Here is a 20,773-nt window from a genome sequence, read left to right on the forward strand (position 1 = left end):
TAAAGAGGGCGAAAAAAGGCAAAGAGAGAGAGAAAGGGAGGAGAGGGCAAAGAAGAGAGTGCAGAAAAAGAGAGGAAGGCCATAGGTGGAGAGCGAGAGAGAGAAGCGGGAAAGAAGCAAGAGAGAGGCAAATGCCGAAATTGTAAGGGTTAGGATTTTTGTGAGATCGATTGTGATTTCTAAAATAAAAGGAGGGTTTATTTGGTTTTTGGGTCGAGTTGGAAACCTAAAACCAAACCCAAACCCAAAAAAACCTTAAAAAAATATCCACGGATATTGGGATATAATGATATATCATATATCGGCCTATATATCGGGAAAAAACTCAAAACCAAAATACGCTATAAACATGTAAATATCATTGCGGGCTGCCGTAGAACCTGATACATCGACCGATATATTGATATACTGACTGATATTTTAGACACTAACAGAACTGAGTAAAGAGTAAGATCCATCAAAAGGATTGCAAAATTTAAGGATAGTCTTTGATCTTGTAGTTTTCTCTTCTATACGCTATTACTTAGTTCCACCTTTGCTATTGAGCACATACTGTGAGGATGTTCCATGGCTATTAGAGGCTATCAAAACTTATGTAGTGCAAAATAATCAAGGGTTTTTAAAGATATTTAAATCTTCAATAATTCCATGTTAGTCTATCAAATCTTGAAAATTGCATATTAGCCCCTAAAATCCTATAAGGTCTTGCAAAATAGTCCCTTCGTAAGTATTTCAATTAAAAAACCTAATAATGGATTAGTTATCTCCAAACCCAACATTTGCAATCACCAAACTACCCCCTCTCTGATGTTTCAAACCTTAGTGAAGCTCAACTTTGGGTTAGGGTTTTTTTTTCTAACAACTTTGGTTAAGAACGCAAGTGGATTTAGGTTTGTTTTAAGTGGCTATTGGGTTTAAGCCTATTAAGGAATGGGTTAGGGATCATATTAGAGGGATAAAGTCGCTTTGAGAGAATATTCCCCTCAAATCTAATATGACTTAACTTGAGGGGCCATTTTGCAAGATCCTCTAAGATTTGAGGGGCTAATATGCAATTTCTAAGATTTGAGGAACTAATATACAATTATTGAAGATTTAAGGGACTATTATCTAAAAAAAACCAATAATCAACTATCAAGTAGTGAGACCTTAATTTTAACATTAAGGGCCAGTTTAGCATTGCTTTTTTAGGTGCTTTGCGTATTTTTTTTAAAGCACCCAATAATGGTTTTGGTGAAAAAGTTTTAGCATACTTATTGAAATTGCTTCTGTTTTTAAGGGGGTGCTTTTAGAAGCAATTTGAGGATGCTTTTAAAAACAGCTTTTTTTTTTTAGTTTATATAGCATATATACCTTTTATCTTATAACAATGCCTATTAAGCACAGTTTTACCAAACAACTTAGCTACTTTTTAAACAGTTTCTGATAATTAGTTACCAAACTGTTATTTTCAATGAATTATATGAGTTACTTCTATAAGCTACCTTTAATCAACTTATATTATAAAGTGCAGCAATACCAGACTGGCCCCTCACCTCAAATTGTTAAAACAGCAATAGGAGCAATCAAACATTCTCACCTTGTCATCAATGGCAATCTTCAGCGGAATACTCCTTCCCTTTAGAGAGGGCGAAAAAAGGCAAAGAGAGAGAGAAAGGGAGGAGAGGGCAAAGAAGAGAGTGCAGAAAAAGAGAGGAAGGCCATAGGTGGAGAGCGAGAGAGAGAAGCGGGAAAGAAGCAAGAGAGAGGCAAATGCCGAAATTGTAAGGGTTAGGATTTTTGTGAGATCGATTGTGATTTCTAAAATAAAAGGAGGGTTTATTTGGTTTTTGGGTCGAGTTGGAAACCTAAAACCAAACCCAAACCCAAAAAAACCTTAAAAAAATATCCACGGATATTGGGATATAATGATATATCATATATCGGCCTATATATCGGGAAAAAACTCAAAACCAAAATACGCTATAAACATGTAAATATCATTGCGGGCTGCCGTAGAACCTGATACATCGACCGATATATTGATATACTGACTGATATTTTAGACACTAACAGAACTGAGTAAAGAGTAAGATCCATCAAAAGGATTGCAAAATTTAAGGATAGTCTTTGATCTTGTAGTTTTCTCTTCTATACGCTATTACTTAGTTCCACCTTTGCTATTGAGCACATACTGTGAGGATGTTCCATGGCTATTAGAGGCTATCAAAACTTATGTAGTGCAAAATAATCAAGGGTTTTTAAAGATATTTAAATCTTCAATAATTCCATGTTAGTCTATCAAATCTTGAAAATTGCATATTAGCCCCTAAAATCCTATAAGGTCTTGCAAAATAGTCCCTTCGTAAGTATTTCAATTAAAAAACCTAATAATGGATTAGTTATCTCCAAACCCAACATTTGCAATCACCAAACTACCCCCTCTCTGATGTTTCAAACCTTAGTGAAGCTCAACTTTGGGTTAGGGTTTTTTTTTCTAACAACTTTGGTTAAGAACGCAAGTGGATTTAGGTTTGTTTTAAGTGGCTATTGGGTTTAAGCCTATTAAGGAATGGGTTAGGGATCATATTAGAGGGATAAAGTCGCTTTGAGAGAATATTCCCCTCAAATCTAATATGACTTAACTTGAGGGGCCATTTTGCAAGATCCTCTAAGATTTGAGGGGCTAATATGCAATTTCTAAGATTTGAGGAACTAATATACAATTATTGAAGATTTAAGGGACTATTATCTAAAAAAAACCAATAATCAACTATCAAGTAGTGAGACCTTAATTTTAACATTAAGGGCCAGTTTAGCATTGCTTTTTTAGGTGCTTTGCGTATTTTTTTTAAAGCACCCAATAATGGTTTTGGTGAAAAAGTTTTAGCATACTTATTGAAATTGCTTCTGTTTTTAAGGGGGTGCTTTTAGAAGCAATTTGAGGATGCTTTTAAAAACAGCTTTTTTTTTTTAGTTTATATAGCATATATACCTTTTATCTTATAACAATGCCTATTAAGCACAGTTTTACCAAACAACTTAGCTACTTTTTAAACAGTTTCTGATAATTAGTTACCAAACTGTTATTTTCAATGAATTATATGAGTTACTTCTATAAGCTACCTTTAATCAACTTATATTATAAAGTGCAGCAATACCAGACTGGCCCCTCACCTCAAATTGTTAAAACAGCAATAGGAGCAATCAAACATTCTCACCTTGTCATCAATGGCAATCTTCAGCGGAATACTCCTTCCCTTCTGCTTCATCTTATAAAGCTTCCTCCCAAGCATCAAAACCCCAATGATCGCCGCCGCGATCGAGATTGACCAAACTGGCCTCGCCCTCAAAACCCAAACTTTCAGCACCTCCAGTGGCATCCTCCACCAAACCCTAACCCCACTCCCGTCCAAGCTCCCATCTTTCCCCAGTTCACCATCACCCACCGCCTCCTTCTTCTCAAATCCTAGCTCCTCCGACGACTCATCGGACGAGAAGCTCCTGGAATCCTTGATCGAGTGGTACCTCGAGTCCGAATCGGGGTCGAGCCAGCTAGGGTTATCGGAATCGACGCCGCCCTCATCGATCTCGTCTTCGGATTGCCGAGATTTGATCGGGCTGAGGGAGAAATAGTCGGGGTTGATTGCGCCATCATCGGAATCGAGGGGTTCGCAGGGTTTGGGTTTAGGGTTCGGGCCCGAGTCTGATTCGTTGAGGAGCTCCCAATCTTGGAGATCGGTTGAGGGCTCCATTCAGAATTGAGAGGGAGGAGATTGGGTAAAAATTGGAAATTTGATGATCCAATTTTGTTTGGTTAGGGTTTTGTTAACGGAAGGGATATGTTCTGAAGTGTGAAGAAAGTAGAGGAAGAGGACAGGTGGCCTTTAGTGGTGGACTGCGATGACATTCGCTTTCTTTTCTTTTCTTTTTCTTTTTCTTTTTTGTTCTTTTTTTCCTCATTTGGTTCCGTGTTAGGCTGGAATAATTTAGATTCCATGGTCATTCTTTTGTCTTATCTAAATGTTTCTATTTTAAGCTACGAATATAGAATCTAGTGTAATTTTCGCACTTTCTTCGCTGGTATCAAAAATATTTGACGGGAAAATTGTAGGTGACCTCACATGATTTAAATTTCAGAATTATTAGAGCGCAGACGTGACTTTATTTGACTTGTGTAACTAGATTAAAATGCCTGAAATAAATAAATTTATAGATTTCTTAAAGGTTTTGAAGATGTGGATAGTTAAGTATTTAATTGAATTAATATATATTTTTCTGTAAATGTGTTTTGAAATTGACAAAACCTTCCCTAAATTTTAACTGGCGGCAAATAAAAACGCCTATACAAAAGTAGTGGACTTTTAATACCAAAAAGTCACAAAGAAACTTCTAATACTGAGCCGATTAAGAGAGATTACAAAAAACACATGGTAATTTATTCCTTTTATTAGGTTTGGGCTTTTAAGAAACTAGTACATAGTTCTGATATTTACATCTTTCTTGATCATCTCATATTCGATATTAGCACATGAACATTTTGATTGTACAATGGGGATAAAAATTTGTTTGCCCAACTTCTGCTCTCAAATGATCTATACGACCCAAAAGTCAAAATTCAATCAAAACTCAGTTATTGGCTTCAAAATTGGGCTCTGATCCTATCTCCAAAAAGTTAGTAGAATATTATATTATAAGCATCAAGAAACATTCAAGGTCAATATAATTCATAGAGGTAAAGCATATGTCTTCCGAGAAAGGTAAAGCATATGTCTTCCGAGAAATCATGTACTAACAATAGGAAGATGACGTAATGTGAATATTTTTGTTATATGAATTATTAGGGTTTGATGGTTATGAAATGACTGGTCATTTAGCAAAATAAGTTACTAAAAAATAGAGTGGTAACATTCATGTCTTCTAATGCAACATGTATGATGGGCATCACCACTAGCCTATCTCTCGTAGCTCATTTAACAAAAAGAGCCGGCATCTCATACATATTATTCCACATCATTATTACAGATAGCCCAAAACATCACAACATTCCATCCATTCACATACAAGTAATAAAAAAAATAAAAAAGGATCAAGAATATCTTACACGTTCATCTTTCCATAAACCTTCATCCGCATAACATCAGCCATTTCTTTCATTCAGCCCTCCGGCTCAGTAAAGATTTAGTATCAAAGGAAAATGTGTGAATATTATACAAGTTCATATACAGTGTAGACATATCACCATATGTATGCACAAAGACAAACATAAATAGTTTAGTGATATACACGCCACTTGCTCAAGTAACAAAATCTAAATGCTAGTGTTTCTGAGGCCAGAGGTTATGGTGCTTCAGGGAAGCAGAAGCCCGGTTTCTTTAAGCATTGTGCTGTTTAACTTTCTTCATCCAGCAGAATGGTTGATCCTGACGTGATTCCGAGATCTATTAAAGTTGCCATATCATCATCCAGCAATTGCGGTAATGGTGATCCCTATTAAAAACCAGTAAAAATTAGGCTATCGACCCTTCATGCTTGTTACATAGCGGAAGAAGTTCTAACGGAGGGTACTAGAAATTTGATGTACCTTATTAGTAGCGAATAGGTAAGAAAGAGACTTTTAAGTTTTTTTTTTAGCTGAAGTTATAGTATAATACATATGCAGACATTCCCTTAGGTTCACCTTTAAAATTAGGGAGTTTTCGTTAATTTATCGTATGTAATAAGCGGCGAGCAGAATTGGAGGGCACCCCCTTGCCCTTTTTGATGTAGGACTGACTATATCAAAAAGTAAATATCAATATTGAAGTAACTAAATAAAACTGACCTCATGAAAAAAAACAAAACCACCTTGCAAAGAAGTGTCAAAGAAAAATATAAAAAAAGGAGCCCTTAATTTTAAGATTTTTTTTTTCTGTAGTAAACATCTCAAATGTAATAAGCTCGAGATCAAGTATATTATCATAAAGATACAGATGTAGATACCCTAAGGCCTTGTTTGGCAACGGGTTAATGAAGGGGTTAAAGGGCTTTAACAGGGCTTTAACCCCTGCTTAACCTCCCAAATATCAAAAATTGAGCAAGGTCTAGTAAAGCCGCACTTGAGGCTTAACTGGAAGTTAGCCCATTATTTGGCGGGCTAAAGTTCCGTGTGAAGAGGCGAAGTAAGAATGTACTCCGCCTCTTCACTAAGGATAAGAATAGTAATTTCTTAAAAACTAGGAAACGTGTTCTTTTTGTTAGCTTGATTTTTTTTTAAGTCATTTACTGAACCATCCGCCTATCTATAGCAACTATCAGAAGTTGTTACTAAAATATAATTCTTGTACGTGTAAGGAGATAAGAAAAAAGTAAACGATGAACTTTGTTATCAAAAAAATGCTGTAGCTTGTTCCTATAAATCTAAATTATACATGTATAGTATCCTATACAATATACAATTGATTAATTTTTCTTTTATAATTCTCATATAATGATATCGAATAGCTACGAATAACACGATGAATTTTGCAGTAGGATTGCTTTTCACCCATGAAATAAGTGATACTGGCTGAGTATGCCGCATATTAATGTGTATCAAGGTTGAATTACATGTAATCTTAAATTTACATGTAAATTTTCTTATTTTCTGAATATTGGAAAAATTAGAATTTATATGTAGTACTATCAATCCATTTATTGCTTTTGTTCTTGAATAACCAAATTTCTATTGAGATTTAATGATTAATCAAAAGCCTATCTAAAATCATGCTAGATCATTATTCCTTCTAGCATTTAATTTCATGCAAAAATGTTAATTTAATTTTTATGGTAAGAACGAATATAGTTTTATCCCTATGTAACCATAAGTTATTATTTTTCTAATTTAACAGTATTTTTTTAGTCTTTTCAACAATCATTTATTTAAAAAATACATAAATGACTTATATATTTATAGCTTTGAAAATACAAGCTGAATTTATCAAATGCAATAATTATTAGTAAACTTCCCACATATAATAAGGTTAAAATTCATATATTTTTTTAAAATATTAGAGACTTTAACTTACTTGACTCTTCTTTATTTGCCAAACACAAGCATTAACCCTTCACGCTAATTATCAAAGCCAAACGGAATTAACCAGACCTCTCTTAACCCCTTGCCAAGCACCACCTAAAAGGATAAATCAAGCACCAAATACATACCTCTTCTTCAACAAACAGTCTTAGCTTCATTCCTTTAAGTTTAAAGAAGCTCTCGCATAGTACCTTCAACTTGCCTACCTAATTTCCATATCCAAGGAAAACATAAACAAACAGTCAAATAAAAAGAAGTTAGAGCCAAATAACTACTAACATTCTGAGATAATATGGTTGTCAGGTGGTCATCATAACTTTATAGCATAGTTCAAGCCATAATATATTTTAAATAAGAAAATATACATGCATGCAATCTAGAGACAGATACATACGGTAGTAGTAGGTGGCAATTTTTTTGTCAAAGGCGACTTCTCAGCAATTGAAGCTCCAACACATTTCAATGTCATACCTGCACATTAACATACAAAATATATATAATGAAAAGAATTGACTCTTCTAGAGTGACTCATTAATGATGCCTGAGAGCATACAGAGCAGTCCAGAAGCCATTTTTTGAGGGCCTGCAGGTCCATTCGATGGCTTCTCATCTTCAATGCCATGCAAAACCTTGAGTTCAAAAAACCTGTAGTAGTAAATATCTGGAGGTTAGGAACCTCATTCACAGTAAAGGGACAACGCGTGGCTTTGTAATTTAGGGTAACAGATAGATGCTACTTGGAAAAATCATACAACTTTAATGACCCAATCTCCAAAACGAGGGCCAGATAGGGACATCCCTGTTCCTTATCTCATCTCTCTCACTTTCATATATATAATTTCATGCTGGAATACAAATATTTGAACTAGCAGGCACATCTATAGCAACAAATTATATTACCTAGGGTGCAGACGTTTTATCTCCTGTGGATCATCTGATTGCAACTTGGCCATAACTAGGCGGACATATCTGCAGAGGCTCCTGGGTTAGATATCATATAAACTAAAATAACTATAATATTTAAAATTTCAAATTGCAATTTTTCCAAGCTTCAATCAAAAGATAACCACATAAATGGCACTCATTTACTGTTGTGCTTCAAACTCACAGAATTAATGTTAGAGAAAAGACAGGCATTTCGCCATGTTTTTAATTAATAAATCTTAATAAAAAATTGAGTTGTAGAGAAAAGTATAATAGACAAAATTAATTGAGCAAAGAAGACTAGAGGTATGTTAGAAATGACTTGGTTAGAAGCAATTATGAAGGATATAATATTGGTTAGCTCAACATAGGAGATAGTCTTTAACAAAACCAAACATACATGTAGCCAGCACCAAAAAAATCGGTATAAAAGCTTTGCTGTTGTTATTATACACAAAGAAAGAAAAGTTGAAGTAGCTAGTCACGAATTAAATAGGAACTTTGCCTGACAAGTAAAATGCTATAGTTAATCAGGCTAATAGGTAGAAAAAACAATTTGGCCAATAATGGTCTCAAACCTTCATAAGCTGACACCTAGTAATTATTAGTTTTAATAAACACAATTGTATATTTTTTTTAAAATCTTCCACCCTAAGTACTGCAAAGAATAATTATAATAATTTCGAGTAAAAAAGTAATTTACCACTATACCTTGCAGAAACAGTATCTACACGAGAACAACCATTTTTGCAGAAACAATGATTGGTCAATTTATGGATCTCTAAATCATGTGGTTGTTGGCCTCATGTTTATGAGCCTATTCCCTAATCTTGTTTTGATAATTACAAACAATTCCTAACAACTTGTGTCGAGTGTTTGTATTTGTTTTGTTAGGTAATCTACACAAATATCCATGTCGGTGGTTGGATGGAATTGCTCTTCAAAAGATCATATCCAATGGAGGTTGGTGGAATATCGGTATGAAGCAATGCAATTCAAGTCAAAGATTCAAGTTCAAGCTTCATCCAAGTTTACCAAGTCGAATCATATTGAAGAACATCAAGCTTGGGTATTTTTAGTTTAGGTTTTATATTATGTGTGTTTAATACTCTAATCATATTGAAGAACATCAAGCTTGGGTATTTTTAGTTTAGGTTTTATATTATGTGTGTTTAATACTCTAAGCTCAATATCATACACACAGCTTGGGTATTTTTAGTTTAGGTTTTATATTATGTGTGTTTAATACTCTAAGCTCAATATCATACACACGTATTTATTGATTTTATCAAAATATAGGTGTTTTTATGAAAATATTGTGTTATTTGATTTATGGACTTAACAATCATTACATACATCTTTTATTAAGTCTATAAAATTATTTTATAAGGTTTCAAAAGTTTGTTTAAGTCAAAATGACAAAAACAAGTGTTTTGTATTTTCATGTTTTTGGACATTTTTGCAAAATGATGAGTTTTCACTATTGGGAAGTACAATTCTAAAAATTCTTTTTGTAACATGTTTATTAACATGTTTATAAACATTTTCCAAAATTTTATATTTTTCTGATTTTATTTGCTATTTTTAATTAAGGTTTCTAAGTTAATTTTTGGACATGCACAGCCTCTGTGCATGTTCATAAGTCGACTTATCAGGGTTGATAAGTGGACTTATGAAATGCTCTGGAATGTTCATTTTGTCGCTGCCAAGTCGACTTATCAAACAACACAAGTCGACTTATGGGTTGATTTTTTGATTGTAACGACTAGTTACAAGTCGACTTATTACTGTAGCAAGTCGACTTATAACTGCATAACGGCTAGTTTTTCACTCCTTGCTTTTTGGGTTTTTTGTTTTTTTGCTGGGTTTTTCTTGTATTTTGTGGTCTCCTATATATACCCCATTATACCCAGCTCTATTATTATCTAAGAAAATTGTTTATACAACTTTACAAAAAATTAACAAGGGTTTAAGTTTGTTTTAGTGTTTGTTTGGTTTGTGAAGAAGTTTTTACAAGTGGAGGAGATCATCTTCATTGTTTGAGCTTCAATCTCCGTCTCTCCATCTTGTTTTTCAGAGAAGAATTTCTAAACTCAACACTAGCTTTACATTAATTATTTGTTATTTATCATCTTCATTAAGCTAGTGTTTACATTGAGTTTATATTTGATTTTTTCTTTGTTCACACACAACCATTGAGCTTGTTGTATTTGAATAAATAGTATAATTTGGGATTGTTGATTTGTGACTTAGAATGTGAGATTTCATTGTGTTCTCATCCATAGTAGAGAACAAATATTTATTGTATCGAGCCTAATTATGAGGATTCACTTTGTATTGCACAAGTACACCAAGAGGAGTGTAGAGGTAAGAGACGTGATCGGTCCTAAGAGGAGTTTCGTCGATAGTAAAGCCTACTGAGAGGTAATAATTCTCAGCACTTGAGGGAGACACGTGAGAGGTCAACACTTAAGGTGGTAGTTGTATAGTTACATTGTGAGTGATTGTGAACGTTGATCAGTGAGCGTTAAAAATCGATATTGTATGGTGTAAACGTTTTCGGGCGAACGTTGAAAACCCGGTGTGATAATGGATTTCTTCCCGAAAGTGGGGAACGGAGACGTAGGACGGAAGGTACGAACTCTGTGATCATTTGCTTGTGTTTGAGTTTGTCATTGACATATTTTTTTTTGTATTTATCTTATATCGTCATTGTCTATTACTCTTTGTGTATATTGCACTATCGCATTTGTAGTTTGTTTATTTTACCCTTTGTTTATATTGATTATCCTTGCATATAATTGTTGTACATCTTATTTGGTAGGATAACTTGTTAATTAGTTTTAATTGGTATTAAATTAAATTAGATTAGCATAAACCTTATTTACCGTCCCCCTCTAAGGTTCTTTCCTAGTGACATTAGGATCTAACAATTAGTATCAGAGCTTGGTGTTCTTTGATTTAAGGTTGAATCGTCTTGAGTTAAAAATCCAAGTTATCTTATATTGCTAATCTTGTTTTGATTTCATTTATATCTTGCTTGCACATATATACGTTATGGACATGCATTATGCATCTTGTTTAGGCTATGATCCTAATATTGCTCCTTCTATCAATGCTTTTCCTTATGCCCAATGGTATTCTAGATTTAAAATATTTGTTAGATCTAAACATTTTGATTTATGAGAAATTATTGATAGTACATATGTTGTGCCCAAATTAGATAAATCTATTTGGAGCACAAATGATAAAAGAATGTTTGTTTTGAACAAGCTTTTGTTAGAATTCTTGCCAAACACTTTTGATACATCTATTTCTAATAAATTTGCTTGTTTTGATAGTATATATACATTATGGAAACATATCGAGACATATCATGGTGACTTGGAGACGATCCAACAAGCTTTAAGGGATCCCGCTTTAAGTTCTAAAGGAGCATCATGCACACGTCCACTAGGGGATAATCCTAGTGTGGTAAGTGAGTTCGAATCCAATAATGATTTATCTAGTGATGAACTTGCTTGTGCTTCTGAAAAATTATTGCATGCCTACAACAATTTGTATCATATCTTTTTAGATTTAAAAAGCAAGCATGCAGATTTAAAATCCGATCATAAGAAGTTAGCTTTCAAATTTGATATCATTACTAAAAAAAATATTGCTCTTAAAGTAAACAATGATATGCTAAATTTAAAAAATAATAATTTAAAATTAGATATTGCTAACTTGGCTCATGACAAAAACAATGCCATTTTAGAAGTAAAAGCTAGTAGAAAACAATTGGATATTCTTGTAAATGCTTTTGTTTCTTCTGATTCTAATAACAATACTTGTATGCATAATGATGACTTGAATCATGTTAGGGATCGCATATCATCTTTAGATTCAACCCTTAAAACATGTATTGTTAATAACAAAAAGCTTATGGACATGTGTGCTAAGTCTCATTCTAAAACATCTAAACATCCTATGCATCATGCACACATGTATAGCAAAGTCTACAAATGCACAAATTACGATCGTAAAGGCCATCTTGCTAGATTTTGCTATGATGCACATAAACCCACTTAGGCTCATATTAATTCTTTTTGTGCATCTCATCAAGCTTCATCATCACACACATGTACATGCACACACACATAAAGTTCATCATAAGTATGCTCATGTGTATAAATGTGATCTATGTGGTCGGTTTGGCTATTTGGTAAAGTTTTGCTTTGATTTAAAAAAGAATTCTAGTTTGTCAAATAATTCTAGTAGACCACATGTTTTAAATATGATGTTTGTGATAGGTTTGGACATCTTCCTAAATTTTATTTTGATGTGCAAAAAACTCCTATTTTGCAAAATGTTCCAAAAAGACCACCTTTGTTTTATGAAGTTTCTCGTTTGCAAAATAATTTTAAAGAACTTATTTTTACAAATGAGTCATGTGCACAACCGTTTGGTAAACACAAATCATTTCAATCCTTTCATTGCACTTATTGCAACTGGAAGGGTCATTTATACAATTTTTGTTTTGACCGTGTTCGTGCACCAAATGTGCCCAAGAGGGTTCATAACCCAAGGGCTTTGAACTTTAATGATATGGGTCATGTCCTTAGACTCTTAGGTACCAAGAATAATTGAGTACCAAAACAATTTTGATTTTAAATTAAGATTCTTAGTGTTTTTAATTTTTCATTTCTTAGTTTTTGAAAAATGTGTCTTGAAATTTTTGTAAATGAAAACAATTTTTTTAGTCAAATTCCTTTGTTTTCATTTTATTGGTTTTGATTTTTTATGAGAGGTTTGTGTTTAAGCAACCCCCCGGATTTGTTTCATGTTTACCGGCTGATATATGTTTATATGAGTTGATGTGGTTGTCTCTCTTGATTTCTTGTTGAAATTGATATTGGTTGGATTCATTTATTTATGATTTTATTTGAGTGATTTGTTTTCATTTGAATTTTTTTTATGATTCTCATGTTTTTCTTTCTTTTGATTTTATAAATCTATTTATACATTGTTTTTATGTTTGTGTTTTGAGACACACCTTTTCATATTAATATATCCTTATGTGTCCTCATTGTCATTTTGTATGTGAGTTACATTTAGCACATTTTCATCTATGTTTGCTCACATGTTTTGCCTTGCATTTCATTGCATATATTAAGGTTTTTTGATAGGGGAAGCATTCCCTATTTCTATTATTGTTTTTATACTTACCCATGCATATTTGTAGGGGAGCCTTCGCTCTCTTGGCATTTCCTTTTTTGATGTTGTCAAATAGGAAGAAATATTATGAGTATAGTTTTGATTTTTATGCATGATGTTTATGATTTATATATTCTTTTGTATCATGCATATTTTATATCTCTTTTTGTAGATTGTTTGTCATCATCAAAAAGGGAAAGATTGTTAGCCTCATGTTTATGAACCTATTCCCTAATCTTGTTTTGATGATTACAAACAATTCCTAACATGTCGAGTATTTGTATTTGTTTTGTTAGATAATCTACACAAATATCCATGTCGGAGGTTGGATGGAATTGCTCTTCAACGATCATATCCAATGGAGGTTGGCGGAATATCGGTATGAAGCAATGCAATTCAAGTCAAAAATTCAAATTCAAACTTCATTCAAGTTTACCAAGTCAAGCCATATTGAAGAACATCAAGCTTGGGTATTTTTAGTTTAGGTTTTATATTATGTGTGTTTAATACTCTAACCATATTGAAGAACATCAAGCTTGGGTATTTTTAGTTTAGGTTTTATATTATGTGTGTTTAATACTCTAAGCTCAATATCATACACACAGCTTGGGTATTTTTAGTTTAGGTTTTATATTATGTGTGTTTAATACTCTAAGCTCAATATCATACACACACACATATTTATTGATTTTATCAAAATATAGGTGTTTTTACGAAAATATCGTGTTATTGGTTTATGGACTTAACAATCATTATATACATCTTTTATTAAGTCTATAAAATTATTTTATAAGGTTTTAAAAGTTTGTTTAAGTCAAAATAACAAAAAGATGTACTTTGTACATTTTTACAAAATGATGAGTTTTTACTATTAGAAAGTACAATTCCAAAAAAAAATTGTAACACGTTTATTATCATGTTTATAAACATTTCCCAAAGTTTTATATTTTTCTGATTTTATTTGCTATTTTTAATTAAGGTTTCAAAGTTAATTTTTGAACATGCACAGTCTCTGTGCATGTTCATAAGTCGACTTATCAGGGTTGATAAGTCGACTTATGAAATGTTCTGGAATGTTCATTTTACCGCTGGCAAGTCGACTTATCAGACAACGCAAGTCGACTTATAGCAAGTCGACTTATGACATTTACAAGTCGACTTATTATTATAACAAGTCGACTTATAACTGCATAACGGCTAGTTTTCTAGACTCCTTATTTTTTGGGGTTTTTTGTCCTTTTGCTGGGTTTTTCTTGTGTTTTAGGATCTCTTATATATACTCCCTTATACCGAGTTCTATTATTATTTAAGAAAATTGTTTATACAACTTTACAAAAGTTTAACAAGGGTTTAAGTTTGTTTTAGTGTTAGTTTTGTTTGTGAAGAAGTTTTCACAAATGGAGGAGATCATCTTCATTGTTTGAGCTTCAATCTCCATCTCTCCATCTTATTTTTCAGAGAAGAATTTCTAAACTTAATACTAGCTTTGCATTAATTATTTGTTGTTTATCATCTTCATTATGCTAGTGTTTACATTGAGTTTATATTTGATTTTCTCTTTGTTCACACACAACCATTGAGCTTGTTGTATTTGCATACATAGTATAATTTGGGGTTGTAGGTTTGTGACTTAGAGTGTGAGCTTTTATTGTGTTCTCATCCATAGTAGAGAACAAATATTTGTTGTATTAAGCCTAATTGTGAGGATTCACTTTGTATTGCACAAGTACATCAAGAGGAGTGTAGAGGTGAGAGACGTGGTCGGTCACAAGATGAGTGACATCGGTAGTAAAACCTAGTGAGAGGTAATAATTCCGAGCACTTGATGAAGACACGTGAGAGGCCAACACTTGAGGTGGTAGATGTGTAGTTACATTGTAAGTGATTGTGAACTTTGATCGGTGAGTGTTGAAAACCGATATTGTGTGGTGTAAATGTTTTCGGGTGAGCGTTGAAACCCGGTGTGATAGTGAATTTCTCCCCGGAAGTAGGGAGCGGAGACATAGGATAGAAAGTCCGAACTCCGTGATCATTTGTTTGTGTTTGAGTTTGTCATTTATGTATTTTCTTTTGTGTTTATCTTATAAGTTATATCGCCATTGTCTATTACTCTTTGTGTATATTGCCCTATCACATTTACAGTTTGTTTATTTTACCCTTTATTTATATTGATTATCCTTGCATATAATTGTTGCATATCTTATTTGCTAGGATAACTTGTTAATTAGTTTTAATGGGCATTAAATCGGATTAGATTAGCATAAACCCTATTCACCCCCCTAAGATTCTTTCCTAGTGGCATTAGGGTCTAACAGTGGTTTCCAATGGAAAGACATGAATTTTATGAACAAGAACAATGTCATTCAAATAAATAAAATTGAAAATATCATATGTGAACATTGAAGAGTGCTCTTCTGAAAAATTAATAAAATATTGAAGTTGTAAACAACTTATTGAGAAAATAGTCAATGAAAAAGCACTAAGAGAACCAGAGAGAACCCGGTAGCAGACAATTCTATCAGCTTACCGAATTTCTGATTCCTTCCGTTCACGTGGGCTAACCTGGATATGAAAAGTATAATACCACATGAATTTGAACAGTCTCTCTAAACAATAGGATTACAAATTCTTAACAGCAGATAGAACCTCAGATGGTACCTCACTGCCATTCAGTATTTTGACTTTTGCTAGACGTGCAATCAGAACAAATCTTGGGATCCCACCTTTAGCTTGATCAACTATAGGATTATCAGAAAGTCTGATGTCCTTCAAAACATGCAAATTGTTACTATCATGATAGAATGTAGTAAATTGTGTCTGATGACAGTGAAACAAAGGTGATACTTAAAGAGCCTAACTTCTATTCTGGTTCTCTGAATCACAACTCTATTTTCTGTACCAAGGAATGAGAATGAGCAGCTTTGTCTTTCCCTCAGTAAAAGAAAGAGGGGTTTTTTAAAACTTTACATTCTATAGTTGCATTTAGACGCAAAACTATATATACATACATTGTTAATGATGCAAAGTCCAAATTGTCGTGATGCACAAATCTTATTCCTAACATATTTCGGACAAAGACTCGAGTGGGGATGAAAGCATTAACATGCAAAAGGGTAGCAGAATACTGGGGAACAATACAAGCAAAGTGCTCTAAGATGTAATCAAATAAAGTACTTACTGCTGATAGATACCACTTGCAAAAAATTTCCTCACAATCTAGAATCAAATAAATAAAAATAAATAACACTCAGAGTTAGGTGTCAGTAGCAGTACCTTAATCACAACAAACTCCGGGGGGGAATGGAAGCATCTAATAAATAAGGGCAAGAAGAATGTGTTGACTACATAATGGTTTTAAGACTAAAGGTGATACACATTCTTACAAATTTTGCTATTGTAAGTGGAGTAATTACAATAGGAAATCCTGACTCCAGCTACAGCTGTAATTGGAATCGGCAAATGCACTGAACCAGACATTCATATTTATCTCAAGAGGATGTCAAATTACAGGAAAGCCAAATTGGCACTTTGTTTTGTTCTTAATTAATGGTTCTCAAGAAACACTATTTAGTTTTAAGAACAAAATAAGAATGCAGAAAAGAAATTGATACGTGCAATATGTTTTCATGAAACGTTCACAGAAAAGCATAAATAAGCGCTACAGCGTAACATACATTGTGGTGAACTTCATTAACTAAGCTATAACTTTCATATAGATGGTTTTAGAAGAGCTTCCTAATGGGAGGTTACTATTAGAGGTAGCTTCAATATATGATATAATGCAGCAAAACTGAGATGATCTGGACATGTGCAATTAAACCTACATGTGTGCAAATTAACAGTCATGTCACCTAAACAAACTCAAATGGAGAAAGTTAAAAGAGAAGATTTGGTAGTTAATATAGAAGAAGATGGGTCCTAAAAGAGAAAGGTAGGAGATTCACGTAGCTGACCTCAAAGATTTAAGTCAAGACTTTATTTCTGTTTGTTATTTATAACAGAAGAATAATCAAGTATGTAAGTGTACCTCTTGTTAATACTACTATTTAGTTTGCATCCCTTGTATATTCTTTTGCTTCCATCTTTACTGTTTTATTGTTTTTCCTTTCCCTTTTGATATACATGTGAACAAAGAAGAAGATATAGCTATAAACAGTATCTATATCCTCTCCTCCGTCTACACAGTATTCCCCACAAGCTAGCTCTGTCGTATCAACGCTAAAACAGTCCCAGTCACGATTTGTGAACGAAGAAGAAGATATAGCTATATCCTCTACTCTGTCTACACAGTATTCCCCACGAGCTAGCTCTGTTGTATCAAGGTTAAAACAGTCCTGGTCACGATTGGAATTGGGAGATTTTTGCTATTAGTTTGGTTTTCAAATGGAAAATTCAGGAACACAATACAATCCTAAGAATTATAGAAAAACACAGAGTCCTAGGAATAATAAAATTGAAAGAAAACCTCCTAAAAGGAACTAGAAAAAATATTGCAAAGACTCTTACATGTTATAAAGGTAAAAAAAGGGACATTACGCTAACAAATGTTTTCAAAAGGACATTAAAAAGAAGGTTAACGAGTTTATATTATATATATATATATGTGTATATATATATATATATATATAGTGTGTGTGTGTGTGTGTGTGTGTGTGTGTGTGTGTGTGTGTGTGTGTGTGTGTGTGTGTGTGTACATACATACATGTATATACATATATATGTATGTATATACATATATACACCTATATACATATATGTATGTATGTATGTATGTATGTATGTATGTATGTATTCATAGAAGGTACATTATCGTATCATACAACTGCACAAGCTTTGTCCCCTTTGGCACATGCATAAAAGTAAACTCTAAAAAGTCAAATCAATGAAATGGCTTATTATAACTTAAAATCCTTAAAGGTATTAGCATAAACTATTCAAAGAAAATGAACTCACCACCAAACTTGGAAAAAAGTTGAGTGAATCTATAGAGAGCAGATCATCAATCTCATTACATCCTGAGACAGTTGCTTGTTACTGGTTAGTCATGAGGAAAAAAACCTAAGTTGCCTCTGAAAATGTTGATGGGAACATTTATCATGAACACTAAAGGTATCTAAATTTAATCTAAACATCACGGAGCAGAGGATACTAGCTCTGGAAAATACCTAAAAGAAGACATTGCAGACTCCCAAAAGGCATGGAACATCCATCTTGCCGCTTATCTGTGTTTACTAGTTTAGAACCTGAATGATTCACAGCAGGGAAGAAGATATGCTTCAATTTGTTCTTATTCAGATGAAGCTGTTCCAATCTAAAATCACATATCATTTTCATTAATTTACTAACAGAAACACATATTTAACCAGAGTGAAAAGCTATAGGTTACATCAAATGTTACCTTTTGAGATGAGAAAGCTTAACAATCTCATCCCATGAATTGATGCAATTGTCTTCTAAGTTTAAGAGCCGCAATGAATCAAAATTCTGAGTGGTACTGATATTTGGTGCTGATGGTGCAGGCTGTAAAAAGATATTCAATTAGTCACCTAGTGTAGCATTTGCTGGAAAAATTTTGCAACAGCAAGTTGCCAGATGGAAATCCACTGTCTAGTGTGACATGAGATTAGAATAATAAATTTCTTTTATGTCATACACCATTTTTGTATTATTATTAATCATTTTCCAGAGAAAATAAACAGTGCGTCTCCTTCAACCGGGCCCACGAACTTGCGGTTGTTGACAGGTGATCATCATCACTTTAGTCAGATTCCTAAATCATGATAAGGAGGACTGAAATGAACATTGCGTCTACAGATGCAAAACTTTAAAATTTTAAATTTGTGCTCAGAGCACATTTATACTGATGACTCTTCAACATATAAATTGCAGGAAATAAATAGCTTGATGCAAGTTTTAAATTAAAATAAAAAATCAGCGGAACTTTCTAAATGGAACATGTCCGCTTCCCATTTCATTTGTAGATTATGAACATTTGAATCTGCTGCAAGAAATTCTAACAATGATACAGATAGAAGAAATCCAGAGCTTACTGTAATTTCCCTTAACTGATTTGCCATTAAATGTAGCTCTTCAACTGACGGAAGCCACTGCTTAAACCCTTCAACCTGTTAAAAATCAAATAGCAACAATTAGTGACTTGACCAAAAATGGTGGATGGCAGCAAAGTTAATATCTAATTAGAGATCACCTCCTTCCAAGTAATGCTGCAGTTATTCAGAACTAAAATTCGAATGCGCTTGAGTGAAGGAAGTTCTGTTAAATCATGCTCCATTAAGTTGTTTGTTAAGTTGAGAACTTCAAGAGCTGGAAGAGCTTCAACAATGATATCTATATCCTGCAGGAACATAGCTTCTGTAAGATCCCCAATATAATACACAATTATCTATGATATTTGCATGAATCCTACATTGAAAAGACTACTGTGAAATATCAAAATCTGTTCAGTGTTTATCAAATTAACCTTTATTACCATAAAACAGATATATATAATAGTCAGTAAAAATAGTAAGCTAATGATTGTAACGCGAGCCTTGTGCCTTACCATAGAATTCTTTACATTAAGGTATATGCAAAAAAAGAACGTAAAGAGAAAAAGGTCTTCCACGTTGATGCATGGCATATTATTACATTATAAGGCAAAAACAGAAAATGTAACCCGTAAAATATGTCAAAGTATGATTATTTTGTGTGTATGTGTGTGTGTGGGGTAATGTACTGCTCAAATCATGATATAAGAAAACAAATTCATGTGGACAACCCCCAAAGATTTCGGATTGAAAGGGTTGGTTATTTTATTGTTTGCTACTTAAATCAAATTTGGCTCTATGGATAGCATCTATCATTTTCTTTTTATGTCAACTATCAATATTTAAATCCCTAGGCAAGGATTTAAATATCGGATATCGGGGAAATATCGGATGGCCAGAATTCATATCGGATTGCGGATATCGGGGAAATTTCGGGGATATGTGGTAAATATCGGATATCATAATGAATGTTTGCATACATAGTATAATACATTAAAATGTAATCTCAACATATGTAATAAAATTTAAGCATACAAAATATGAATAATACATGTTTAGGATCACTAATCAACCTTCAAAAACAAACAAAAGTGCAAAGCAACGTTGTAACATTCGTTCTGCCTTTTTTAGGGCAAAATATCATTTGATATAATGGTGAAATCTTGATATCTCACCCAAAAATTCCAAACACGGTATATTATTTTATAACAAGCTATATAAAAAGATATATTGGTCCACATATCGGCTAATATATCGGTCATATCAGGGATTTATCACTCAAAATAGCCAAAAAACGCTAAAGGATATTTAAAGACCATATCGGTTGCGGCAAGCCCTGTAAAAGGATATATCGGGAGATATATCGGGCCATGTCGGGAATATTTAAAACAATGTCCCTAGGTGGTACAAAAGTCCGCTTGGCATAGTACAAAGCTTGTAGCCTGCTGGAGAAGGCAGATAGACTATTATGTTCATATGCTATAGATTTAGATTCCTTATCCCTCCCTACAGCAAATACATTCTTAGCCTACAAATGAAAAGTTGCCTACCAACCGAAAAGTTGGACTAATTT

At 33.2% G+C, this 20,773-nt stretch overlaps 2 protein-coding genes across 2 annotated transcripts in view; both read right to left on the reverse strand.

Annotated features, from left to right (window-relative positions):
• The window catches only part of LOC109830176, a 7,350-nt gene extending 3,474 nt beyond the window's left edge, over nucleotides 1–3,876 (reverse strand). Inside the window, exon 1 of the mRNA XM_020397352.1 lies at nucleotides 3,201–3,876. Within this exon, the coding sequence (XP_020252941.1) occupies nucleotides 3,201–3,734 (534 nt within the window). The 5' untranslated portion in view covers nucleotides 3,735–3,876. The remainder of the gene's footprint in view (nucleotides 1–3,200) is intronic.
• Nucleotides 5,044–20,773, reverse strand: part of LOC109830178 (tubulin-folding cofactor E) — a 16,896-nt gene continuing 1,166 nt past the window's right edge. The window contains 12 exon segments of the mRNA XM_020397353.1: nucleotides 5,044–5,469; nucleotides 7,162–7,239; nucleotides 7,428–7,504; nucleotides 7,587–7,678; nucleotides 7,934–8,002; nucleotides 15,681–15,715; nucleotides 15,812–15,919; nucleotides 18,107–18,168; nucleotides 18,319–18,464; nucleotides 18,552–18,673; nucleotides 19,204–19,278; nucleotides 19,362–19,508. Coding sequence (XP_020252942.1) covers nucleotides 5,371–5,469; nucleotides 7,162–7,239; nucleotides 7,428–7,504; nucleotides 7,587–7,678; nucleotides 7,934–8,002; nucleotides 15,681–15,715; nucleotides 15,812–15,919; nucleotides 18,107–18,168; nucleotides 18,319–18,464; nucleotides 18,552–18,673; nucleotides 19,204–19,278; nucleotides 19,362–19,508 — 1,110 coding nt within the window. The 3' untranslated portion in view covers nucleotides 5,044–5,370.

This window comes from Asparagus officinalis, chromosome 2 (genome assembly GCF_001876935.1).
Source record: "Asparagus officinalis chromosome 2, Aspof.V1, whole genome shotgun sequence".
Lineage (NCBI taxonomy): Eukaryota > Viridiplantae > Streptophyta > Magnoliopsida > Asparagales > Asparagaceae > Asparagus > Asparagus officinalis.